General features: G+C 44.8%; 1 protein-coding gene across 2 annotated transcripts in view; it reads left to right on the top strand.

Annotated features, from left to right (window-relative positions):
* Positions 1 to 24,737, top strand: part of LOC135513283 (serine/threonine-protein kinase N2-like) — a 50,261-nt gene extending 25,524 nt beyond the window's left edge. For both annotated transcript variants that reach the window (XM_064936160.1, XM_064936158.1), the window contains exons 2-20: positions 4,604 to 4,880; positions 10,757 to 10,911; positions 11,139 to 11,262; positions 12,349 to 12,506; positions 12,975 to 13,188; positions 13,706 to 13,891; positions 14,203 to 14,312; positions 17,414 to 17,557; positions 17,691 to 17,766; positions 17,920 to 18,091; positions 18,236 to 18,359; positions 18,643 to 18,846; positions 19,122 to 19,213; positions 19,982 to 20,158; positions 21,802 to 21,864; positions 22,011 to 22,087; positions 22,485 to 22,735; positions 22,904 to 22,984; positions 23,137 to 24,737. In XM_064936160.1, the coding sequence (XP_064792232.1) occupies positions 4,604 to 4,880; positions 10,757 to 10,911; positions 11,139 to 11,262; positions 12,349 to 12,506; positions 12,975 to 13,188; positions 13,706 to 13,891; positions 14,203 to 14,312; positions 17,414 to 17,557; positions 17,691 to 17,766; positions 17,920 to 18,091; positions 18,236 to 18,359; positions 18,643 to 18,846; positions 19,122 to 19,213; positions 19,982 to 20,158; positions 21,802 to 21,864; positions 22,011 to 22,087; positions 22,485 to 22,735; positions 22,904 to 22,984; positions 23,137 to 23,340 (2,889 nt within the window). In that variant the 3' untranslated portion in view covers positions 23,341 to 24,737. The remainder of the gene's footprint in view (positions 1 to 4,603; positions 4,881 to 10,756; positions 10,912 to 11,138; positions 11,263 to 12,348; positions 12,507 to 12,974; positions 13,189 to 13,705; positions 13,892 to 14,202; positions 14,313 to 17,413; positions 17,558 to 17,690; positions 17,767 to 17,919; positions 18,092 to 18,235; positions 18,360 to 18,642; positions 18,847 to 19,121; positions 19,214 to 19,981; positions 20,159 to 21,801; positions 21,865 to 22,010; positions 22,088 to 22,484; positions 22,736 to 22,903; positions 22,985 to 23,136) is intronic.
* Positions 24,738 to 27,167: the final 2,430 nt, after the last annotated feature.

Here is a 27,167-nt window from a genome sequence, read left to right as displayed (position 1 = left end):
AATAAACACAATGAGGAAGGATAACTTGGCTATATACAAGGAATAAACACAATGAGGAAGGATAACTTGGCTATATACAAGGAATAAACACAATGAGGAAGGATAACTTGGCTATATACAAGGAATAAACACAATGAGGAAGGATAACTTGGCTATATACAAGGAATAAACACAATGAGGAAGGATAACTTGGCTATATACAAGGAATAAACACAATGAGGAAGGATAACTTGGCTATATACAAGGAATAAACACAATGAGGAAGGATAACTTGGCTATATACAAGGAATAAACACAATGAGGAAGGATAACTTGGCTATATACAAGGAATAAACACAATGAGGAAGGATAACTTGGCTATATACAAGGAATAAACACAATGAGGAAGGATAACTTGGCTATATACAAGGAATAAACACAATGAGGAAGGATAACTTGGCTATATACAAGGAATAAACACAATGAGGAAGGATAACTTGGCTATATACAAGGAATAAACACAATGAGGAAGGATAACTTGGCTATATACAAGGAATAAACACAATGAGGAAGGATAACTTGGCTATATACAAGGAATAAACACAATGAGGAAGGATAACTTGGCTATATACAAGGAATAAACACAATGAGGAAGGATAACTTGGCTATATTTTTATTTTATTTATTTAACTAGGCAAGTCAGTTAAGAACACATTCTTATTTATAATGGCAGCCTACCAAAAGGCAAAAGGGCTTCTGCGGAGGGCTGGAATTAAAAATATAGGACAAAACACACATCACGACATAAAGAGACCTAAGATGGCAACATAGCATGGTAGCAACATATGACATGGCAGCAGCACATGACAACAACATGGTAGCAACACAATGTGGTAGCTGCACAAAGCAAGGTATAAACATTGTTGAGCACAGACAACAGCACAAAGGGCAAGAAGGTAGAGACAACAATACATCACGCAAAGCAGCCACAACTGTCTGTAAGAGTGTACATGATTGAGTCTTTGAATGAAGAGATTGAGAACTGTCCAGTTTGAGTGTTTATTGCAGCTCGTTCCACTCGCTAGCTGCAGCAAACTGAAAAGACGAGTGACTCAGGGATGTGTGTGCTTTGGGGACCTTTAACAGAATGTGACTGGCAGAACGGGTGTTGCATGTGGAAGATGAGGGCTGCAGTAGATATCTCACATTGGGGGGAGTGAGGCCTAAGAGGGTTTTATGAATAAGCATCAACCAGGGATAACGTCAACTAGGCAACAGGATACAATAAACAGTAGCAGAGCAGCAGCATATGTGATGAATCAAAAGCGTGCAAAGGGGGTCAATGCAGATAGTCCGGGTAGCTAATTGGTTAACTGTTTAGCAGACTTATGACTTGGGGGTAGAAGATGTTCTGGATCCTGTTGGTTCCAGGCTTGGTGCATTGGTACCGCTTCCTGTGTGGTAGCAGAGAGAACAGTCTGACTTGGGTGGATGGAGGATTTGGCAATTTTTAGGGTCATCTTCTGACTCCGCCTGGTGTAGAGATCCTGGATGGCGGGGAACTCGGCCCCGGTGATGTACTGGACTTTACGCACTGCCCTCTGTAGCGCCTTGCTCTCAATTGGTGCAGCTGTAGAACCTTTTGAGGATCTGAGAGCCAATTATTTTCAGCCTCTTGAGGGTGGAAGAGGAGTTGTTGTGCCTTCTTCACGACTGTGTTGGTGTGTGTGTGTGTGGACCATGTTTATTCCTTAGTGATGTGGACACAGGGACTTGAAGGTCTCGAAACAACCAAACCATCAAAAAACGATCGTCATGGTCTATCTGAATGAGACACATGATGACGTCCTGGACATAGCCTCGTTGGTCGACCCTCAGTTTAAAAACATATTACATCAAAGAGAAGGTGGGACATATAAAAGCAAGAGCTGTCTCAGAAATGGTCAATGAGGTACACGTCTCCCTGTGCTGGGCTCGGGTTTCCATGGCTACAGCTTCATGAACAACTGCCAGCTAAAAAGAAAAAAGTCACTGCAGTTTTTTTCTCCTTCAAAAAGCCGCGTTCCCCCATCACAGGTCTTACTGAAATCCATCTGGTAGAGAAGAAACCCGGCTTTTACCTTCAGTCTCCTGATGCTGACAGTGAAACCAATCCACTGGACTTGTGGAAGAGCCACCCCAAAAAACCTTACCAAAGTCAGCCACCTGGCAAAGCTCTACTTGTGCATTCCTGCGACCAGCTCCCCCTCAGAGCGTGTTTTTAGCACGTGGCAACATAGTGACCTGCCATGGGGCAGCTTTAAAGCCTGTAGACAGACTCGTCTTTCTTGCTTGTAACTTGTAAGACAACAACTACCCCAACATGAACTGTGATGTGCCATTAGGCTAACAGTTTTAATACATATTGCTTTGCACCATTTAATTTATTTCTTGCTCATGACTTCAAAGGGTTTACAGCTAAAAAAAAATTAAAAAAATTGTTCTACTTCTGACAATAAATAAACATTGAAGCATTTGGTTTGTTCAGGCATTCTTGAGTCTGAAGTAGACCTTTTTAAACATTATTTGATAAAATATATATCTATCATAATTTATTTGCCGTATCGCCCAGCCCTAGTCGTCGGTGACCAGACCTACCACCGTCGGGTCGGCAGCAAACAAACTTAATGATGGTGTTGGAGTCGTGCGCGGCCATGCAGTCGAGGGTGAACAGGGAGTACAGGAGGGGACTAAGAACACACCCCTGAGGGACACCAGTGTTGAGGAACAGCGTGTGGGGATGTGTTATTGCATACCCTCACCACCTTTAGGGTGGCCCATCAGGAAGTCCAGAATCCAGTTGCAGAGGGAGATGTTCAGTCCCAGGGTTCTGAGCTTGGCGGGCACTATGGTGTTGAACGCTGCGCTGTAGTCAATGAACAGCATTCTGACATAGCTGTTCCTCTTGTGCAGATGGGAGAGGGCAGTGTGGAGTGCAATAGAAATTGTGTCATTTGTTTGGGTGGTATGCAAACTTGAGTGGGTCCAGGGTGTTTGGGATGTTGATGTTAGCCATGAAATGCTTTGAAAGGCTAAAGAGGAGTCCTACGGGCAATAGTCATTTACACAAATTACCTTGCCTGCCTTGGGCACATGGACTACGGTGGTCTGCTTAAAACGTGTAGGTATTACAGACTGAGTCAAGTAAAGGTTGCATATGTCAGTGAAGGCATTTAGTGCATGCTCTGAGTACACATCCTGGTAATCAGTCTGGCCCCGCAGCCTTGTGAATGTTAATCTGTTTTAAGGTCTTAGTCATATTGGCTACAGAGAGCAAGATCAGTCGTCCGGAACAGTTGGTGCTCTCATGCATGGTTCAGTGTTGCTTGCCAGCTCATCTGGTAGGCTTGCGTCACTGTGCAGCTCGCTGCTGGGTTTCCCTCTTGTAATCCGTGATAGTCTGCAAAGCCCTTGACATTTTGATGGCACTTTGGAGGTCGTAGCGGGGGATTTCTATTGAAACTGAACTCCAGTCCATGAAAATAAATAGCTAGCCAGCTACGTCAAATCAAATGTTATTAGTCACATGCGCTGAATACAACAGTGAAATGATGAATACAACAGGTGTAGTAGACCTTACCGTGAACTGCTGACTTACGAGCCCCCTAACCAACAGTGCAGTTTCAAAAAAGTAGCACGTAATTACAGACCAGCAGTAAAAATAATATATACCGGGGGTGCCGGTACAATGTGTGGGGGCACTGGTTAGTTGAGGTAATATGTACAGTTGAAGTCGGAAGTTTACATACACCTTATGTACATTTAAACTCAGTCTTTCACAATTCCTGACATTTAATCCTGGTAAAAATTCCCTGTCTGAGAGCAGTTAGGATCAGAGGTCGACCGATTTATGATTTTTCAACACCGATTATTGGAGGACCAAAAAAGCCAATACCGATTTAATCTGACTTTCTTTTTTTTTTAATTGTATTTGTAATAATGACAATTACAACAATACTGAATGAACACTTATTTTAACTTAATAAAATGCATCAAAATCAATTTGGCCTCAAGTAAATAATGAAACAATGAAGAATCTCTATCGCTATCGGCCAAAAAAAATGTAATCTCTGTGCATCACTAGAAGTGATGAAGATCAGCGTATAGCAACACACAGCCGTTGGTCATGTAGATGCTATTCACGCCAACGCCAGTGGGGTCAACGCCAATCCCATTTCAATTCAGTCCATTTAGGAATCAGGAAGTCATCTGACTAAAATGTACATTTTGGTTCCTGAATTGTAACCTGACCCCAACCCTGCCAAGTGGGGGAAAGCAGATTCACTGCTGAAAGTGAATATTGATGGCTGCCGATTTGATATAGTTGTGATCTGTAAGACCGGTGTGAAAGTGATGATGTTTGAAGCATCACTCATCACCAACCAAAAGGGCTGGTTGAGGTAAATCCAGTCAATTTAACAAAGTGCACAGAGTAATTCCTCAATGGACTGAACTGAGATGGAATTGACCCCAACCCTTCCAACAAGTCACTGGTTATTAAACTGATTTTGAGTATTTGGAAGACCGAGTATTTGAAAGTATTTTGTTTGACGCATCACTCTGATTTTTATTTTATTTTTTCCAGGGAGACGCCAGGAGTCTGGTTGAGAACCTGGACCTGTCAGACACCGTGGTGCAGCAGAGGTTAGAGGAGCTCAAGGACCACATCAAGAGGGAGATCAGGAAGGAGTTGAAGATTAAGGAAGGAGCTGAGAACCTGAAGAAGGTCACCACTGACAAGAAGAGCCTGGCCTACGTTGACAACCAGCTGAAGAAGAGCAACAGGAAGCTGGAGGAGCTGCACCAGGAGCTTCAGGAGCTCAACGCTCACATCGTGGTCAAGGACCCAGAGATCCTGCTAGGTATAGAACCCTTACCCCTAACCCAGAGGAACTATTAGTTCTGGTGAAATGAACACATACCTGTTATACACCATGTTTGGGAAAGTGGATGAGGTGAGGGTTTAAGGACCAAGTCTCCCGGACAACTGACTTGCCTAGTTAGATATAGTAAATACAATTAATTCAGCCACTTAGCTAACTAACAAGTAACGAAATACATGGGAGAAAGCTGGAGAGTATAGCACATATTAGACATTTAGCAGTGATTTGCATACAAGTGGAGTTTCATCATATCATGAGCCACACATCAAGACTCTCTTATAGATATGTGTGTATTATATATATATATATATAATACACACATATCTATAAGAGAGTCTTGATGTGTGGCTCATGATATGATGTGTGTATATATATATATATAACACACACACACACACACACACACACAGTGGGGCAAAAAAGTATTTAGTCAGCCACCAATTGTGCAAGTTCTCCCACTTAAATATGAGAGGCCTGTAATTTTCATCGTAGGTACACTTCAACTATGACAGACAAAATGAGAAAAAAAAACAATCACATTAGGATTTTTTTTAAATGAATTTATTTAAAAAATGGTGGAAAATAAGTATTTGGTCGCCTACAAAAAAGCAAGATTTCTGGCCCTCACAGACCTGTAACTTCTTCTTTAAGAGGCTCATCTGTCCTCCACTAACGACCATTTATTAATGGCACCTGTTTGAGGTTGTTGAAAGGTGTATTTTATACTGATAACAAGTTCAAAGTCACACACCAAACTCCACTATGGCCAAGACCAAAGAGCTGTCAAAGGACACCGGAAGCAAAATTGTAGACCTGCACCAGGCTGGGAAGACTGAATCTGCAATAGGTAAGCAGCTTGGTTTGAAGAAATCAACTGTGGGAGCAATTATTAGGAAATGGAAGACATGCAAGACCACTGATAATCTCCCTCGATCTGGGGCTCCACACAAGAACTCACCCCGTGGGGTCAAAATGATCACGAACGGTGAGCAAAAATCCCAGAACCACATGGGGGGACCTAGTGAATGACCTGCAGGGAGCTGGGAGCAAGGTAACAAAGCCTACCATCTGTACCACACTACGCCGCCAGGGACTCAAATTCTGCAGTGCCAGATGTGTCCCCCTGCTTAAGCCAGTACATGTCCAGGCCCGTCTGAAGTTTGCTAGAGAGCATTTGGATGATCCAGAAGAAGATTGGGAGAATGTCATATGGTCAGATGAAACCAAAATAGAACTTATTTGTAAAAACTCAACTCGTCGTGTTTGGAGCACAAAGCATGCGGAGTTGCATCCAAAGAACACCATACCTACTGTGAAGCATGGGGGTGGAAACATCATGCTTTGGGGCTGTTTTTCTGCAAAGGGACCAGGACGACTGATCCGTGGAAAGGAAAGAATGAATGGGGCCATGTATCGTGAGATTTTGAGTGAAAACCTCCTTCCATCAGCAAGGGCATTGAAGATGAAATGTGGCTGGGTCTTTCAGCATGACAATGATCCCAAACACACCGCCCGGGCAACGAAGGAGTGGCTTCGTAAGAAGCATTTCAAGGTCCTGGAGTGGCCTAGCCAGTCTCCAGATCTCAACCCCATAGAAAATCTTTGGAGGGGGTTGAAAGTCCGTGTTGCCCAGCAACAGCCCCAAAACATCACTGTTCTCGAGGAGATCTGCATGGAGGAATGGGCCAAAATACCAGCAACGGTGTGTGGAAACCTTGTGAAGACTTACAGAAAATGTTTGACCTCTGTCATTGCCAACAAAGGGTATATAACAAAGTATTGAGAAACTTTTGTTATTGACCAAATACTTATTTTCCACCATAATTTGCAAATAAATTCATTACAAAATCCTAGTGATTTTTTTTTTTCTGGATTTATTTTCGCATTTTGTCTGTCATTGTTGAAGTGGACCTATGATGATAAATTACAGGCCTCATCTTTTTAAGTGGGAGAACTTGCACAATTGGTGGCTGACTAAATACTTTTTTGCCCCACTCTGTGTGTGTGCGCTATGTACTCACCGGCTCCTGTTGTGCTATTTACAAATCAACATTTGACTGGCTCTACTACGTTAACCTTCATAATATAACATGATGTGACATAAATAACACAATCTGCTTTATCTCCTGACTGCAGATTTTAACGTAAAAAGTATCTACAGACATTCAGATTTATTGAAACTTAAAATAAAATGTTTTGACGGTCTATGAAAACCATCCCGTGGCCATTTCCAAATACTCCGCTATACAGCCTTCTCTCGCGCTCTCGCTCTGCCCCGTGTCGCTCTCGCTCTGCCCCGTGTCTCTCGCGCTCTCGCTCTGCCCCGTGTCTCTCGCGCTCTCGCTCTGCCCCGTGTCTCTCGCGCTCTCGCTCTGCCCCGTGTCTCTCGCGCTCTCGCTCTGCCCCGTGTCTCTCGCGCTCTCGCTCTGCCCCGTGTCTCTCGCGCTCTCGCTCTGCCCCGTGTCTCTCGCGCTCTCGCTCTGCCCCGTGTCTCTCGCGCTCTGCCCCGTGGCTCTCGCGCTCTGCCCCGTGTCGCTCGCGCTCTGCCCCGTGTCGCTCGCGCTCTCGCTCTGCCCCGTGTCTGCTGGGTCTGTTAAATGAATGAGGATGTGAACATTGTTGCTCTGGATATATTCAGGATTACTAGATGGAGAACAGATGCATTGTTCTACCCACTGGGCTCTGCTAGTCTGTGAGTTTGATTGCTGCAAGGTTACTGTAGACAGTGTATTTTTGAATCCCCTGGTTGTTAATGACTCAATGTTTTTCTGGTATTTTATTAGGATCCACATTAGTTGTTCCAAAAGCAGCAGCTTATCTTCCTGCGGTCCAACACAGAACCTGAAACATAATACAGAACATTAATAGACAAGAACAGAACTAAATCAATTCAACTTTAAAAAAAATAATTAATACAATTTAAGGCCCATATCAATACATAAACACAAACTATCTGTATGGGTGAATGTGTTTGAGTAGGTCATCAGGAAGCAGGAGCTCTGTGTTTGAGAGGAAGTGAACGTGTTTGAGTAGGACATCAGGAAGCAGGAGCTATGAGGCTTGTTCTATGTCCAGACCCTCTCTTCCAGTAAACAAGGGTCTTTAGGACGGGAAGAAGAGTTTCAAGTCAAGTAGTCTAGTCTCCACCAGACTATAGCCATCCTGTTAGTGAAATGGATGAGACTGAAAAGGGGGCGAGGTGTACATCAGGCAGCATGAACAGGGAAAAACATTTTTCCAGAGTGAAGGGGGATTCGGACGTGACAAAGGTTCTCCAGTAGGTCTATTTAACCATGTTTCAATATGCTCGCTAGGAAACTACATCTGTCTGTCTGGAAACCCTTGTCTCCTAGTTCCATTAAAGCTGCAGTGTGTCGCCTTGAGACAGAGTGCCCTTCTCACAGCCTCTGAGTGAGTCCCAAATGGGCCCCTATTTCCTATATAGTGCAGTACTTTTCACCATATGGGAATCGAGTGCCATTTGGGATGCAAACTCTAACACGCTCACTCTGCAAGCCTAGCTGCTAGTTGTAAATCTATTTATCCTCTGACACACTCACTCTGCAAGCCTAGCTGCTAGTTGTAAATCTGTTTATCCTCTGACACACTCACTCTGCAAGCCTAGCTGCTAGTTGTAAATCTATTTATCCTCTGACACGCTCACTCTGCAAGCCTAGCTGCTAGTTGTAAATCTATTTATCCTCTGACACACTCACTCTTGTTTTCTGTGAGCCCTTTTGTATAGGTCTTATCAAACCTCAGTCATCTATGTAGGCTTACAGGTACAGTATGTTGTACACTATATGGTATTGTATTGACCTCCCTCAAGTTGAACCTGGACCGTCTCTATGCTGTTGATGAAGCACTGTAGTACAGGTAACTGCCAAAATGATTAAAAACACATGAGGAGATGAGTGATACAAGGTATAATGAAAGCAGGTGCTTCCACATAGGTACTACACCTGAGTTAATTAAGCAATTAACGTCCCATTATGCTTAGGGTATAAAAATACCCAGTTGCCCCATTGTTTTGGCTACCATGGCTAGAAGAAAAGATCTCCGTGACTTTGAAAGAGTGGTCTGAACGGACCATAAAGGATGTGTGTCAGCACCTATCCCATTGGGCTCAGACGCCAGTTCATTGTCTAGATTTGATTTTGCATTTGGTGGAGTTGTTAACCAATGTGAAATCAACCAAAAATGTCATTGCAAATCCAATCAGTTTTCCATGTTGATTCAATGTCGTCACATTAGAATTTCTTTGGGGGGGGGGGGGGTTGAAATGATGTAGAAACAACATTTATGTTCAACCAGTTTTTGCTCGGCCGGGAAGGGAGATTCTGAACACCGCCACTTCTTCTTGTGGAAGAATGGCGTCGCATCCCTCCAATAGAGTTCTAGAACCTTGTAGAATCTGTGCCAAGGAGCTTTGGAGCTGTTCTGGCTGCTGGTGGCCAAACACCTTATTTATTAAGATGCTTTATGTGGCTCTTTTCTTGGACACTTATCTGAAGGTACAAGTATCATCTGTCTTGTCCTCCATCTTTCTGAGCTGATGTGCGTGCCCTATACAGGAAGTAGGAAGTGTTTAGATTTCAGGGAGGTCTTTTTGAAGATATGGAGAATTGTTACTGTACATGTCTTGCTTAGTTAAGAGTGATTTGTACTACAGTCTAAACAAGCAGACTGTCTTCCTAAGACACGGAGAGTATCGTATAAACATTGTGTTCTTGTAATTTCTTGTGAAAGGTACAGTAGGGCCTGTATGTTGAGTTAAATAGACAGGACAGTGGATCATTCATTCATGATAGAAAGTTGTCTCCTGTACGACCTGGTATGAATTTCTGGAGTCTGGAGTGGCGCAGAGTACAGCACAGCAGTGCTCTTTTGTGATCGACGTTGTAACCCAAAGGGAAAATACCTAAACGGGGATGAAGTCATGTGACTCCCTTCTGTACATCGGGAGGGATTGTCCTGTACATCACAGGGGCTTTTTATTGTGGGAAATAAACTACTTTGATTCGGTATGCCGTGGGGGGGGGTTATAAGGTTATATGGAAGACTGATAATTGTCAGATGTTGTCCAAATGGGACTAGGAAGTGTCTTGAGGATCCAAAAGGGGGAAATGTTTCAGTCTGTTCTGTGGCCTGGATGTGTACGCTACGTACCGTTGTGGTGTGGGAGCCCCCACTCTTTCCATTTCACCTGGGAGTCAGTCTCACTGAAACCTGATTTTTCTCTGTCTGTCAGTGAAACTCAGCTTGTCTGTACAAGCCTTAACAATGCCACATTGAAACAATCTGACAGCTACCAATATTGCTCAACAGCCTCTAAATAGAAAGAATTTTTCCCAGACATATTTGTCTTTATACCAAAAAAAAACCAGCTCAATTTGATTAATTTAGGCCTATATTACTAAGTGATTATTTTTACAGTATCAACATAGACTGTGTCGGGTACAATTCAGTACATTTTCAAATAAGCTCACTGACCATTACATTGGCTATCAAGATACAATTGAACCTTTTTTATTTAACTAGGCAAGTCAGTTAAGAACAAATTCTTATTTTATAATGACGGCCTACTCCTGGCCAAACAGTCCCATAACCCGGACGATGCTGGGCCAATTGTGCGCCGCCCTATGGGACTCCCGATCACGGCCGGTTGTGATACAGCCAGGGATCGAACCAGGGTCTGTAGTGACGCACTGAGATGAAGTGCCTTAGACCGCTGCGCCACTCGGGAGTCCACTCTGCTTCCTTTTGCATTATGACATTGTCTAATTTCATCCTTGTTTTTGTTTTTTTGTTTGTGTTGTAGTTGGACTGCCCTCATATCTATTCTGTTATTGTAGTTCCCGGCTGCCCTCTGACCCCAGACACCCCCAGCAGTGAGTCCAGAATGTGCAGTAGCAGACTGGGGGCTCTGAAGAAGCAGAACGACATTGAGCTAAAATGCAAACAAGGAGCTGAGAATATGATTCAAATGTATTCCAATGGATCCTCCAAGGTACGGGGGGGTTGTGTATGGCTACCCTCAAAAGCAATTAGATTTGAGTTGAGCTGGAATGTCTCAATGCTTTTAACCTCATTTGGAAGACCATGTACACAGTCGTACAAAGTCCAAGAGAAATCAAAACAGATGGTGAAAACAAAATGGTTAAAACACTGAGCCAAAGAAATAGCCCGTGTTTAACATGCTTACATGTATCTCCCCCCCCCCCATAACTTCAATAGGATAAGAAGCTGCTTGCCACTGCTCAGCAGATGCTGCAGGACAGCAAGACCAAGATAGAGTTTATTAGGATGCAGATCCTCAAAGCCAGCCAGACTGGTGAAACCAACTACGGTGATAACGACGGTATGAACCACTAACACATCTCTCACCAAGGGCATGGGTTGTCTGTTGGAGGGCGCTTCCCTCTGCTATGTAAAGTATATGTGGGGGATTAGGCGCTTCCCTCTGCTATGTAAAGTATATGTGGGGGATTAGGCGCTTCCCTCTGCTATGTAAAGTGTTTGTGGGGATTAGGTGTTTCCCTCTGCTATGTAAAGTATATGTGGGGGATTAGGCGTTTCCCTCTGCTATGTAAAGTATATGTGGGGATTAGGCGTTTCCCTCTGCCATGTAAAGTATATGTGGGGGATTAGGCGTTTCCCTCTGCCATGTAAAGTATATGTGGGGGATTAGGCGTTTCCCTCTGCCATGTAAAGTATATGTGGGGGATTAGGCGTTTCCCTCTGCCATGTAAAGTATATGTGGGGGATTAGGCGTTTCCCTCTGCTATGTAAAGTGTTTGTGGGGGATTAGGCGTTTCCCTCTGCCATGTAAAGTATATGTGGGGGATTAGGCGTTTCCCTCTGCTATGTAAAGTGTTTGTGGGGGATTAGGCGTTTCCCTCTGCTATGTAAAGTGTTTGTGGGGGATTAGGCGTTTCCCTCTGCTATGTAAAGTATTTGTGGGGGATTAGGCGTTTCCCTCTGCTATGTAAAGTGTTTGTGGGGGATTAGGCGTTTCCCTCTGCTATGTAAAGTGTTTGTGGGGAATTAGGCTTTTTTTTTGGACTTTGTACATCCCTTTTTTTAAATGTTGTATGATTTGATTTTTACACGTAACAAACATTTCATGTTCAAATATTTTCTGGGTTATGAAAATGTGGTAATGATACATTTCTGGTCCCCAGTCTCTGTGATAATGATACATTTCTGGTCCCCTGTCTTCCCCAGTCTCTGTGATAATGGTGATACATTTCTGGTCCCCTGTCTTCCCCAGTCTCTGTGATAATGATGATACATTTCTGGTCCCCTGTCTTCCACAGTCTCTGTGATAATGGTGATACATTTCTGGTCCCCTGTCTTCCCCAGTCTCTGTGATAATGATGATACATTTCTGGTCCCCTGTCTTCCCCAGTCTCTGTGATAATGATGATACATTTCTGGTCCTCAGTCTCTGTGTCCAAGCCCATCATCAGTCCTCTGGACCTGAGACTAGAGGAGTTGCGCCATCACTCCAGGATAGAACATGCTGTAGCTGATGGAGCCCAGAACGTCATGATCCTGCTGGGCTCTTCTGGGAAAGTTACGGAGAAGAAGGCCCACTCTGAGGTGAGACGATGGATGTATACCTAGGGTTGCAAAATTCTGGTTACTTTACCTAAAATTCCTAGGTTTTTTTTCCCCCAGAAATCCTGGTTGGAAGATTCCCAGGAAAAAGTAGGGAATAAGCAGGAGATCTGGGAGTCTCTAGGCAGGTTTTTTTGGGGGGGGCTGGCTGAAGTGTGAAGAAGCCGATCTTCCATCTTCTTTTCAGATCATGGAAATTCTGTGAATGATGGTAAATGTCAAATATTGCAGAGAGTCAAGCCAGCTTACCATAACACATCGGTGAGGAATATAAAAAGAAACATTCCACAGCATACCGTTCCTCACCCAGGTGTTCCATAGTGTTAACCTCTGAATGCGTTCTGAATGCTTTGCACTAAACTGAAGTTTTCAGATGTGTCCAGTCGTATGGTTATGTGCTAGTATGTTTAAACATTTTAATATTGGTCTCTCTCTCCCCCCCCCCCCCAGGCTCAAGCCCGGTTCAATGAGTCCAATCAGAAGTTGGACCTGCTGAAGTTATCTCTGGAGCAGCGACTGAGTGAGCTGCCGAAGAACCACCCTAAGAACCTTCTCATCATGGAGGAGCTAGCCATGGTGGTGTCCCCGCCACTCAGCCCACGCCATAGCGTTATGTCTACATACAACCAGTACAGCACGGTCACCAAGCCTGCTGCACTCACAGGTAAGACTGTCCTTTTTTTTAGAAGCAATAACTCAGTGTTGTCTTTATCGTTACGGGATACCCTAGATGTCAAAACACAGCAGCCTCTCTTTAAGTTCCAAGCTCTGTCTGAGGCATTCCTTAATAAGGTCAACGGAGATGACACGGCATAACACAGCCACCCTCATCCCAAACACACGTGCACATTGTACTGTAAATGGAATAAACCGCTGTTAGACGATGATAAACTTCAGATTGAGTCGGTATGTAATGCCTCATCCACTCGGGTCAGACTTGAGCAACATTTTACATTTACAATAACAACGTGTAAGTCCATAGTGCAGTGGCAGTATGTATCAAGGAGGACTGCTGATTTTAAGATCAGTTTGGCCTTCTAGATCACAATAATATTTACATGGACAGGAGGGACCTGATCCTAGACCTGCACCCTTACTCTGAGACGATTGATACAGTGTGCCCCCCGGCCTTCGTCTTTCTGGGCTACTGTCTAGTGTGTTTTTACCTGTTTTTCACCAAGGTACGTTGGAGGTGCGACTGATGGGCTGTCAGGACCTGCTGGAGGACGTCCCAGGTCGCTGTAAGACCCCCTCAGCCTCCCACCCCGGCTGGAGCCCCAGTGAACAGCGATCCTCCTTCATGTCCAGAAGCAACAAGAACAAAGGAGCCAGCTCACGCAACCTCTCCAAGACCGACGACCTGTCCAGTTGAGTGTTGCTCTATTGACCCCAATGTGTCTCCGTCTGATGGCTTGAAGCTGCTCGGAGAAGCTGCTCTGACTAATGCCTTGCGTCTCGCTGTGAAATATTGCTCAGTGTTTTGCCTGCGGTTTGAACAGAGGGGTGAAATCGGGGTTGGTGTTCAAAATGTTTTGCACAGAAAATCAAAACAAGCGTTTTCTTAAAGCGCGAGTACAGACAATTGGACAAGTCCTCCCTGTTTTCAGTCCATTTCATGCCTACTGAACATTACCCTGGGTCCAGATTGAATAAACGTATTCTCTCTCGCTCTGTCCAGATGAGATCAGTGCTGTGCTGAAGTTGGACAACACTGAAGTGGGACAGACCAGCTGGAAACCAGTCAGCAACCAGTCCTGGGACCAGAAGTTTACATTGGAACTAGACAGGGTAATCTAGACCACGAACTACTTCACTAAATATCCACTGTGGAACTAGACTGGGTAATCTAGACCACGAACTACTTCACTTTAAATCCACTGTGGAACTAGACAGGGTAATCTAGACCACGTACTACTTCACTATATATCCACTGTGGAACTAGACACGGTAATCTAGACCACGAACTACTTCAAATCAAAGTCAAATCAAATTTATTTCTATAGCACTTCGTACATCAGGTGATATCTCAAAGTGCTGTACAGAAACCCAGCCTAAAGCCCCAAACAGCAAGCAATGCAGGTGTAGAAGCACGGTGGCTAGGGAAAAACTCCTAGCCTTTACCTCGATTACTCTGGGAAGGTTTCCCCTTTCCCATACAATGCCATTAGTGTCTGAAATCGCCTCAAACACTTTTTTTTATCCAGATTTCTGTTTGTATTTGGGTCATTGTTTCTATTTCACAACCTTCAGCAAATCACACGGATTCATTAGCACGTCGTACCCAGGCAGGAAAAGTGAGAGCAGCTCTCTTCTGGAGTTGTGCAACTGTAACTCTGAATGCCAGGACTGGCTGGTACCAAGTCTGCAGGACCGGCTGGTACCAAGTCTGCAGGACCGGCTGGTACCAAGTCTGCAGGACCGGCTGGTACCAAGTCTGCAGGACCGGCTGGTACCAAGTCTGCAGGACCGGCTGGTACCAAGTCTGCAGGACCGGCTGGTACCAAGTCTGCAGGACCGGCTGGTACCAAGTCTGCAGGAATCTATTGCTTTCCCCTGAAGCCTGAAACTGATGACTGATGTTAGGGGACTAACTGGTGTTAGGGGAGACCTGATGGGGAGACCTGATGACTGGTGTTAGAGGAGACCCGATGACTGGTGTTAGAGGAGACCCGATGACTGGTGTTAGAGGAGACCCGATGACTGGTGTTAGAGGAGACCCGATGACTGGTGTTAGAGGAGACCCGATGACTGGTGTTAGAGGAGACCCGATGACTGGTGTTAGAGGAGACCCGATGACTGGTGTTAGAGGAGACCCGATGACTGGTGTTAGAGGAGACCCGATGACTGGTGTTAGAGGAGACCCGATGACTGGTGTTAGAGGAGACCCGATGACTGGTGTTAGAGGAGACCCGATGACTGGTGTTAGAGGAGACCCGATGACTGGTGTTAGAGGAGACCCGATGACTGGTGTTAGAGGAGACCCGATGACTGGTGTTAGAGGAGACCCGATGACTGGTGTTAGGGGAGACCCGATGACTGGTGTTAGGGGACTAACTGGTGTTAGAGGAGACCTGATGACTGGTGTTAGGGGAGACCTGATGACTGGTGTTAGGGGAGACCTGATGACTGGTGTTAGGGGAGACCTGATGACTGGTGTTAGAGACCTGATGACTGGTGTTAGAGGAGACCTGATGACTGGTGTTAGAGGAGACCTGATGACTGGTGTTAGGGGAGACCTGATGACTGGTGTTAGAGGAGACCTGATGACTGGTGTTAGGGGAGACCTGATGACTGGTGTTAGGGGAGACCTGATGACTGGTGTTAGGGGAGACCTGATGACTGGTGTTAGGGGAGACCTGATGACTGGTGTTAGGGGAGACCTGATGACTGGTGTTAGGGAGGACCTGATGAATGGTGTTAGAGGATACCTGATGAGGAGACCCGATGACTGGTGTTAGAGGACTGACTGGTGTTAGAGGAGACCCGATGACTGGTGTTAGAGGAGACCCGATGACTGGTGTTAGAGGAGACCTGATGACTGGTGTTAGGGGAGACCTGATGACTGGTGTTAGGGAGGACCTGATGAATGGTGTTAGAGGATACCTGATGAGGAGACCCGATGACTGGTGTTAGGGGACTGACTGGTGTTAGAGGAGACCTGATGACTGGTGTTAGAGGAGACCTGATGACTGGTGTTAGAGGAGACCTGATGACTGGTGTTAGAGGAGACCTGATGACTGGTGTTAGAGGAGACCTGATGACTGGTGTTAGAGGAGACCCGATGACTGGTGTTAGAGGAGACCCGGTGACTGGTGTTAGAGGAGACCCGGTGACTGGTGTTAGAGGAGACCCGGTGACTGGTGTTAGAGGAGACCCGGTGACTGGTATTAGAGGAGACCCGGTGACTGGTGTTAGAGGAGACCTGATGAGGAGACCTGGTGACTGAGGAGACCTGGTGACTGGTGTTAGGGGAGACCTGATGACTGGTGTTAGGGGACTAACTGATGACTGGTGTTAGGGGAGACCTGATGACTGGTGTTAGGGAGGACCTGATGACTGGTGTTAGAGGAGACCTGATGACTGGTGTTAGAGGAGACCTGATGACTGGTGTTAGAGGAGACCCGATAACTGGTGTTAGAGGAGACCCGATGACTGGTGTTAGAGGAGACCCGATGACTGGTGTTGGAGACCCGATGAGGAGACCTGGTGACTGAGGAGACCCGATGAGGAGACCTGGTGACTGAGGAGACCCGGTGACTGGTGTTAGAGGAGACCCGGTGACTGGTGTTAGAGGAGACCCGGTGACTGGTGTTAGAGGAGACCCGGTGACTGGTGTTAGAGGAGACCCGGTGACTGGTGTTAGAGGAGACCCGGTGACTGGTGTTAGAGGAGACCCGGTGACTGGTGTTAGAGGAGACCCGGTGACTGGTGTTAGAGGAGACCCGGTGACTGGTGTTAGAGGAGACCCGGTGACTGGTGTTAGAGGAGACCCGGTGACTGGTGTTAGAGGAGACCCGGTGACTGGTGTTAGAGGAGACCCGGTGACTGGTGTTAGAGGAGACCCGGTGACTGGTGTTAGAGGAGACCCGGTGACTGGTGTTAGAGGAGACCCGGTGACTGGTGTTAGAGGAGACCCGGTGACTGGTGTTAGAGGAGACCCGGTGACTGGTGTTAGAGGAGACCCGGTGACTGGTGTTTGAGGAGACCCGGTGACTGGTGTTTGAGGAGACCCGGTGACTGGTGACTGAGGAGACCCGGTGACTGAGGAGACCCGGTGACTGAGGAGACCCGGTGACTGAGGAGACCCGATGACTGGTGACTGAGGAGACCCGATGACTGGTGACTGAGGAGACCCGGTGGAGAGATGTTACAGTTTTTGTCTTCCACAGTCTCGTGAGCTGGAGATCTCAGTCTACTGGAGGGACTGGAGATCACTGTGTGCCGTCAAGTTCCTTCGCCTGGAAGACTTCCTGGACAACCAACGACATGGCATGTGCCTCTACCTGGAGCCTCAGGGGAAGCTGTTTGCTGAGGTACGGTTCAATTACCCACTTCTCCCAACAAAACACCCACGTTTACCTTTTCCTGCTTTAAAAAAAAACTGATTTATTCCGAATATTTACAAAATGTACTCATGACCTATGACCTGTGTGTGTGTTCCCACAGGTTACATTTTTCAACCCAGTTATTGAGCGGAGGTCAAAACTTCAAAGGCAAAAAAAGATATTCTCCAAACAACAAGGTCAGTAGTTTATTCTGTAAAGTCCAAGCTTTAATGTTATCGGTGTTATTTTTAAAGCGCTGTGTAACATAATTTGGTTGAATAAAGGTCTAAGTTTGTTGATTTTTATTGATTGGATGAATGAAGCTATGGTTGTGACCCTCTGTGTCCCAGGGAAGACGTTCCTGCGTGCGCCTCAGATGAACATAAATATCGCTACGTGGGGTCGGCTGGTGAGGAGAGCCATCCCCTCTGTCAACAACTCCTTCAGTCCAGCTCAGCTGCCGGACATGGGGACAGAGCTAGGTCCTGAGTCCCAGTCCATCCTGCACCTGACCTCCCCTAGGTAAACACACACGCCTCGTCCAGTGATTATCTTTTGGTCCACCCCTTACAAATTGTTGAAGTGAACACAAATCTAAAACTTAAAGTTGCATGATACTGTCAGTTTAGTCCCCTTCTGAAATGACCTCTCTCTCTCTCGCTTCAGTGACCTGATAGTGACCAAACTGGAGTTTGGCAAAGAGCCCCCACTTCCCCTGAAGCGCCACACTGTGGCTTCTATTGGAGAGCCCATTCTGGAGAGCAGTATTGCAGACGGAGAGAAAGTACAGGTAGCTGTGAATACAATGTATCAATTCACAAACTCTGAAAGATTCACGTTGCTGTTGGTTCTTTTTAGTAAAGACATGACCGTTTTAATCAGTTTTTCTGACTCGTTTCATGCTGTTCTTCAGCCATGGTATTTAATTGCCCTTTTTAAGTTGCTCTAGAGAACATGGTCTATAACGTAACGTGCCGTGACAGTTCTGTAACTGTTAAAGTTGGTTTTACTTGACTGTGATTGGTGTATTTTGATCTAACCTCGATTGTGATTCGGTGTTTTTTTGTTCCCAGGAAGCCATGTCTACATTTGACTTCCTGAATGAGAGCAGGAACAGTTTGTTGAAGTGTAACCTAGACGACAGTGTTATTGTAGAGCAGCCCAATGAGAGGTTACCTGTCCAACACACCACGGATACCAGGCAGAAGGAAGAATTCCAGTTCAGTCTCGTAGACTTTAAATGTGTGGCAGTCCTGGGCCGAGGACACTTTGGAAAGGTAAGGCCACACATGATCTTCATGTCTCAGGAAGGGGCGGCAGGGTAGCCTAGTGGTTAGAGCGTTGGACTAGTAACCGGAAGGTTGCGAGTTCAAACCCCCGAGCTGACAAGGTACAAATCTGTCGTTCTGCCCCTGAACAGGTACAAATCTGTCGTTCTGCCCCTGAAATAAGAATGTGTTCTTAACTGACTTGCCTGGTTAAATAAAGGTAGGGAAAAAAAGGCAGTCGTGATGTCACACGCTAGATCTAACTGCTCTCTGTTGTTCAACAGGTGCTCCTGGCTGACTATGAAAGTACTGGGGAGATGTTTGCTATCAAGGCCCTGAAGAAAGGAGACATTGTATCACGTGATGAAGTAGACAGGTGGGAAGTAACGCTGACAACTTAATGACAATATACACTGAGCATGCAAAACATTAAGAACAACTTCCTAGGGGCCTCCATAGTGGCACAGTGGTCTAAGGTCCTGCATCACAGTGCTAGCTGTGCCACTAGAGATTCTGGGTTCGAGTCCAGTCTCTGTCGCAGGCTCTCGGCACAGCTCTCGGCTTTCGCCTCTCCCGAGTCCGTACGGGAGTTGCAGCGATGAGACGAGACTATAACTACCAATTTTGGATATCACAAAATTGGGGAGAGAACGAAAAAGGAAAGAACGCCTTCCTAATATTGACTTACCCCCCCCCCCCAACGGAGTTGCCCTCAGAACAGTCCCAATTTGTCTGGATGTCCTTTGGGTGGTGGACCATTCTTCATACACGGGAAACTGTTGAGCATGAAAAACCCAGCATCTACTACCATACCCCTTTCAAAGGCACTTCAATATTTTGTTTTGCCTATTGCCGTCTGAATGACACACAGTCCATGGCTTAAAAATCCTTATTTAACCTGTCTCCTCCCTTCATATACACTGATTGAAGTGGATTTAACAAGTGACATCAACAAGGGATCATAGCTTTCACCTGGATTCACCTGGTCAGTCTATTTCATGGACAGAGCAGGTGTTCTTAATGTTTTTCCCACTCAATATAAATTCGAGATGCATCTATATTGATGTATATTGTCTCTCTGATGCATTAAAAAGCCTTAGAAATGATCTGCAGTAAAATAACTGACCTCTTGTCCTCTCCTCAGCCTGATGTGTGAGAAGCGTATCTTTGAGACTGTGAACAACGTCAGACATCCCTTCCTGGTCAACCTGTTTGCGTGCTTCCAGACAAAGGAACACGTGTGCTTTGTCATGGAATATGCAGCTGGTGGTGACCTCATGATGCACATACACACAGACGTGTTCCAAGAACCTCGGGCCGTGTGAGTAACAACTCTTTATTCTCTTTCCATACTCTATACTGAACAAAAATATAAACTCAACATGTAAAGTGTTTGGTCCCATGTTTCATGAGCTGAAATAAAAGATCCCAGACATTTTTCCATATACACAAAAAGCTTATTTCTCTCAATTTTTGTGCACAAATTTGTTTATATCCCTGCTAGTGAGCATTTCTCCTTTGCCAAGATACTCCATCCACCTGACAGGTGTGGCATATGAACCTGATTTAAAACCGCATGATCATTATATAGGTGAACCTTGTGCTGAGGGACAATAAAAGGCCGCCCTAAAATGTGCAGTTTTGCCACAACACAATGCCACAGATGTCTCAAGTCTTGGGGGAGCGTGCAATTGGCATGCTGACTGCAGAAATAGGGTAGCCTAGTGGTTAGAGCGTTGGACTAGTAACCGAAAGGTTGCAAGTTCGAATCCCCGAGCTGACAAGGTACAAATCTGTTCTGCCCCTGAACAGGCAGTTAACCCACTGTTCCTAGGCCGTCATTGAAAATAAGAATTTGTTCTTAACTGACCTGCCTGGTAAAATAAAGGTAGAATAAAAATAAAAGGAATGTCCACCAGACCTGTTGCCAGATAATTTAATGTTTCTTTCTTTACCATAAGCCAACGTTGTTTTGGAGAATTTGGCAGTACGTCCAACTGGCCTCACAACCTCCGACCACGTGTAACCACGCCAACCAAGGACCTCCACAGCTGACTTATTCACCTGCGGGATCGTCTGAGACCAGCCACCTGGACAGCTGATGAAACTGTGGGTTTGCACAACCAAAGAATTTCTGCACAAATGGTCAGAAACCACCTCTGGGAAGCTCATCTGCGTGCTCGTCGTCCTCACCAGAGTCTTGACCTGACTGCAGTTTGGCGTCGTAGCCAACTTCAGTGGGCTAGTGCTCACCTTCGATGGCCACTGGCACGCTGGAGAAGTGTGTTCTCCATGGATGAATCACGAGTTCAACTGTCCTGGGCAGATGGCAGACAGAGTGTATGGCATAGTGTGGGCGAACGGTTCGCTGACGTCAACGTTGTGAACAGAGTGCCCCATGGTGGGGTAATGGTATAGGCAGGCATCAGAATGCCATTTTATTGATGGCAATTTGAATGCACAGAGATACCGTGACGAGATCTTGAGGCCTATTGTCGTGACATTCATCCACCGCCATCACCTCATGTTTCAGCATGATAATGTACGGCCCCATGTCACAAGGATCTGTACACAATTCAGAGAACACATAAACTGTCCCAGTTCTTCCATGGCCTGCGTACTCATCAGACATGTCACCCATTGAGCATGTTTGGGATGCTCTGGACCTGAATATATTGACTGATTTTTCTGATTCACATCCCTTCCCTTTTTTTAAGATATCTGTGACCAACAGATGCATATCTGTATGTTCCCAGTCATGTGAAATCCATAGATTATCAAAAAAATTTAGGGCCTAATGAATTGACTTCCTAATATGAACTGTTAAAATCTCTGAAATTGTTGAATGTTGCATTTTTTTAAATTTTTTTTGTAATTTCATATTGGATAATAATCTTTGTTTATTCTCAGTTGGGTAGATTTATGTTGTTAATATCTAACAACTCTATTTCCTGTCTCCATCAGGTTCTATGCTGCTTGTGTTGTCTTGGGATTGCAGTATCTTCATGACCATAAGATTGTATACAGGTATGCCCACATACAGTTTGTGTGTGTATATATTACTGTACTATACATGAATTGGTTAGTCCCTTATTAACACCACATATGATGATTTGGTACTACAATTGTTGATGAATGCCCCTCTCTTGTATTTCTGTGATGGTCTTCTTCAGAGACCTGAAGCTAGACAACTTGTTGCTGGACACAGAGGGATACGTGAAGATTGCTGACTTTGGCCTATGTAAAGAAGGTGGGTGAATTTTAATTTTACCTTTTATTTATTTTACTAGGCAAGTCAGTTAAGAACATATTCTTATTTTCAATGACGGCCAAGGAACGGTGGGTTAACTGCCTGTTCAGAGGCAGAACGACAGATTTGTACCTCGTCAGCTCGGGGATTCGATCTTGCAACCTTTCGGTTACTAGTCCAACGCTCTAACCACTAGGCTGCCTGCCGCCTCAGAATGTTCGACACCGTCAGCTTTTTAGTCCAGGACTAAGCTTAATCTGTGTCTGGGGAAACTGGCCCTCGGGGTTTAATGCAAGACATGTCTAATTCCCTCAGTCTTGAATATTAACCCCATTTTTGGTATTGCTTTGTAATAGTTGTCTTCATTGATCATCTCTCTGTCTGCTGGTTCCTGTAGGGATGGGGTATCAGGACCGCACCAGTACGTTCTGCGGTACTCCTGAGTTCCTGGCCCCTGAGGTGCTGACAGAGACGTCGTACACGCGGGCCGTGGACTGGTGGGGCCTAGGGGTGCTCATCTTTGAGATGCTGGTGGGTGAGTCCCCATTCCCTGGAGATGACGAAGAGGAGGTGTTTGACAGCATCGTAAACGATGAAGTCCGCTACCCACGATTCCTCTCTACCGAAGCCATTTCCATCATGAGAAGGGTATGGTTTGTTTACTTGTGGATCTCAGGATGGTTATTTTAGATGTAAAATAATTCAACGTACACTGAGAATTCAGTCGTGTTTACTGGACTATTGGTTCACCATTTTATGGAGTATACATGTAAATAAATGCCTGTTCTTTTTGTAACTAACTCGACTCTTCCCCAGCTGTTGAGGAGAAACCCAGAGAGACGTCTTGGGGCTGGTGAGAAAGATGCAGAAGAAGTTAAGAAACATCCGTTCTTTAGGGTAGGTTCCCCGTATTGGTTTATGATCCCAATCGCAAAGTGTGAAAAGTTTATGAACTCTTCATGATGCATTATGAGCCCATTCATAACACCTGTATGAGTTATACGTAATGAAATTCTCTCTCTCTCTCTTGACGGTCTGTATCCCCTCAGAGTGTGGACTGGGACGGTCTACTGGCTAAGAAGGTGCGGCCAGAGTTCATTCCCACCATCAAGGGTAGAGAGGACGTCAGTAACTTTGACGACGAGTTCACCTCGGAAGTACCAATCCTGACTCCGCCCCGGGAGCCCAGGGTTCTGACAGCCGAGGACCAGGAAATGTTTGCCGACTTTGACTACATCGCAGACTGGTGTTAGCCAATTACCAGCGTCCTGCTCCTCCTCAACACTACTACACCCTCCCTAACACTGTGAACTGTCTGTAACAGAGACCAACAGCAATATCAACTCTTCCCCCCCCTAAGGATATCAACGACATGTTGCTGCACTCTGTTCCTTGCTGTCTGTGCCATGTAAGGGATTGGCAATTTTATGAAGTTTTACAACTTTTTTATTTTTAACTGTCAATTTGAGACAGCTAAGAGCCATCATTTAGTCTTGTCAGATCACTGGGTCATTCCACATAATCACCTTCTCAGATTAGTGGGTCATTCCACATAATCACCTTCTCAGATTAGTGGGTCATTCCACATAATTACCTTCTCAGATCACTGGGTCATTCCACATAATCACCTTCTCAGGTCATCTTCAGCTCTTGATATTTCTCTGAACAAAAAAAGGATAGACTGAAAATCAAGTTAATAGCTTATGAGGTGTAACTGTGGCGTGTAGGAACGGAATTATGGCCCAATAACAAGAAATGTATGAAAGGCGTTACCACATGTATCATTCTGACTGATCTAGCAGGATGTTATTGTATTTCTTTTAAAGTTGCCTTACACAGTTTAATGTTAACACAATTTAAGGGCTTTCAAGGGCTTTCAATCAGTAACTATCATCAGGTACTGAAAACCTATTCAGTCTTCTCTTCTCAAACTATCTGCATCTGACAGAAGAGACCTTGGCCAAGATTAAACGTTGATTGGAGCACTTGAACCTTGTATAGCAGTTTAACTCCAATCGGTGTTTCCTCTTTGATGGGTGTTCAGTTTTTCCTCCTCTCAAACACAAGCAATCCCCACCCCATACGTCATGTATTGAAAAAAAAAAGCTAACTTAGTTTTATACTGTTTTATAAGAAAGAACACTATCACGTTGACTCTGATGTACAGTATAAATCATGTTTTACAGGATGTTTGGATACAGGTATATGAAGATGGAGATGCCAGACAGGCAGCTCGTGAGAGACTGAGCTATTTTCAAACTGAATGTAGAAATATATATTCACAATAACAATAGTGTAATTGTTGTTGGTGTGTGACATGCCGAAACAAGAATACTTTTTTTGTAGTCATTTTGAAAAGACAGTCCTAGTCTGGTGGTGTTTGCTCCTGTGTGGAATGGTTCATGATGGTGTGCCAACCACCTCGTCAGTATTTTGATCTCAATTTTAGACTGTTTTAAATGTTCTAGGGCTCGATGGATTTTTTTTTTTTTTTTTTTTTGTCTCTCTGTCTGTTAGCTGAATCAGAATGTCTGCTGATTGGACCATGCTTTATCAGTCATTTATACAACTATGGTTCTGTGTGGCTAGCTCATGTCAAGAAAACATTAGACCAACATATCACAAGTAATTAAATACATACTTCATATAATGGAAACAAAGTCTCTGACTAATTCCTCTTCTAGTAATTAGGAGATATAGGTTGTTGAGGGACTAATGGTGTGGCATGGGGCCAAAGGGGAATACGGTTCACAGTCTGGTAACGTACACTATCAGTCAACAGTTTGGACACACGTTCAAGGGTGTGTCTTATTTTTTACATTGTAGAATAATAGTGAAAACATCAACTATGAAATAATACATGGAATCATGTAGTAACCAAAAGAGTGTTAAACAAATCTACATATATTTTAGATTCTTCAAAGTAGCCACCCTTTGCCTTGATGACAGCTTTGCACACTTGGCATTCTCTCAACCAGCTTCACCTGGAATGCTTTTCCAACAGTCTTGAAGGAGTTCCTACATATGCTGAGCACTTGTTGGCTGCTTTTCCTTCACTCTGCAGTCCAACTCATCCCAAACCATCTCAATTGGGTTGAGGTCGGGTGATTGTGGAGGCCAGGTCATCTGATGCAGCACTCCGTCACTCTCCTTGGTCAAATAGCCCTTACACAGCCTGGATGTGTGTTGGGTCATTGTCCTGTTGAAAAACAGATGATAGTCTCACTAAGAGCAAACCAGATGGGATGGTGTATCGCTGCAGAATGCTGTAGTAGCCATGCTGGTGAAATGTGCCTTGAATTCTAAATAAATCACAGACCACCGTCACCAGCAAAGCACCATCACACCTCCTTCACGGTGGGACCACATATGCAGAGATCATCCGTTCACCTACTCTGTGTCTCAAAGACGCAGCGGTTGGAACTAAAAATCGCATATTTGGACTCATCAGGCCAAATTTCCATTGGTCTAATGTCCATTGCTCGTGTTTCTTGCCCCAACCAAGTCTCTTCTTATTGGTGTCCTTTAGTAGTGGGATCTTTGCAGCAATTCGACCATGAAGGCCTGATTCACGCAGTCTCCTCTCAACAGTTGTTGAGATGTGTCTGTTACTTGAACTCTGAAGCATTTATTTGGCTGGTAATTCTAATGAATTTATCCTCTCTGGGTCTTCCTTTCCTGTGGTGGTCCTCATGCGAGCCAGTTTCATCATAGCGCTTGGTTTTTGCAACTGCACTTGAAGAAACATTAAAAGTTCTTTGAAATTTTACAGATTGCCTGACCGTGTCTTAAAGTAATGATGGACTGTCATTTCTCTTTGCTTATTTGAGCTGTTCTTGCCCTAATATGGACTTGGTCTTTTACCAAAAAGGGCCATCTTCTGTATACCACCTCTACCTTGTCATAACACAACTGATTGGCTCAAACACACTGAGGCAGGAAAGAAATTCCACAAATTAACTTAACAAGGCACACCTGTTAATTGAAATGCATTCCAGGTGACTACCTCATGAAGCTGGTTGAGAGAATGCCAAGAGTGCGCAAAGCTGTCAAAGGCAAAGGGTGGCTACTTTGAAGAATCTCAAATAAAATATATTTAGAATAACACATTTTGGTTACTACATGATTCCATAGTTTGTCTCACTGTTCTTCTACAATGTAAAAATGGTCAATTTATTAAGAAAAACCATTGAATGAGTAGGTGTCCAAACTTTTGACTGGTACTTCATCCTGAACTGAAACACTCAAACTGGTACCACTAGTGAAACCTGACAAACAAGCCTCAAGTCACGTTTTCAGACCGCGTGTGCGTGCTACACTACAAGTATACTCTGACTCAGATGAGTCTGACTTGAGAAACAGGATCCCTCTCCCACGGTCCAGGGCTGCACATGGAAGAGGCTGTACTGTGCCCCAGCCTGCGTGACTGGTCTGAAACGGGGTGTGTGTGTGTGTAGTTTGACAGCAGGAACCACCCATGCTGACACTGTATAAACCTACTGCTGATAGAGGGTGATATTCCCAATACTGTTTAATCAAATGCATACAAGTAGAGGTAGAGCAGTGGCGATATATCATTCCAGGAAGATTTTACAACATTGGGTTTGATAGGAAACTCTTTTTTTCCTGACCCCTTTACTAAGTGATATATGGGAATGTGTTGTCTACTGAAGGTCTTAAGCATGATAAACATCAGACCTTCACAATGAACAAAACCTTGGATTCGCCAAACTCTCTTCCAAACTGAACATAGTTTTCACTGGACTGTAAATCTACCTACATTATGAGCAGAATACAAGATTGGTGGTAGTAGTAGACATATAGTATTATATATTACTAGGTCAAACAGGATGTCCTTAGCCAAAGGGATGACTCGGTGGGTTCTTGTCTTCAGGTCCCTCATCGACCGACAGGAAAGAAATGTTAATGTAGGCCGAACTTTTTCCAGGGGAAATGACAGATTTCTAGACCGGAAGAGTTTTCAATTTCAAGTTTTAATGTCACATGCACAAGTACAGTGAAATACCATTCTTTCTCCAAAAGGAAGAGGAAGTGATGAAATAAGCCAGAGGGGGGGGGT

The sequence above is a fragment of the Oncorhynchus masou genome, chromosome 24, assembly GCF_036934945.1.
Source record: "Oncorhynchus masou masou isolate Uvic2021 chromosome 24, UVic_Omas_1.1, whole genome shotgun sequence".
NCBI lineage: Eukaryota > Metazoa > Chordata > Actinopteri > Salmoniformes > Salmonidae > Oncorhynchus > Oncorhynchus masou.
This window is presented reverse-complemented; position numbering and strand designations above follow the sequence as displayed.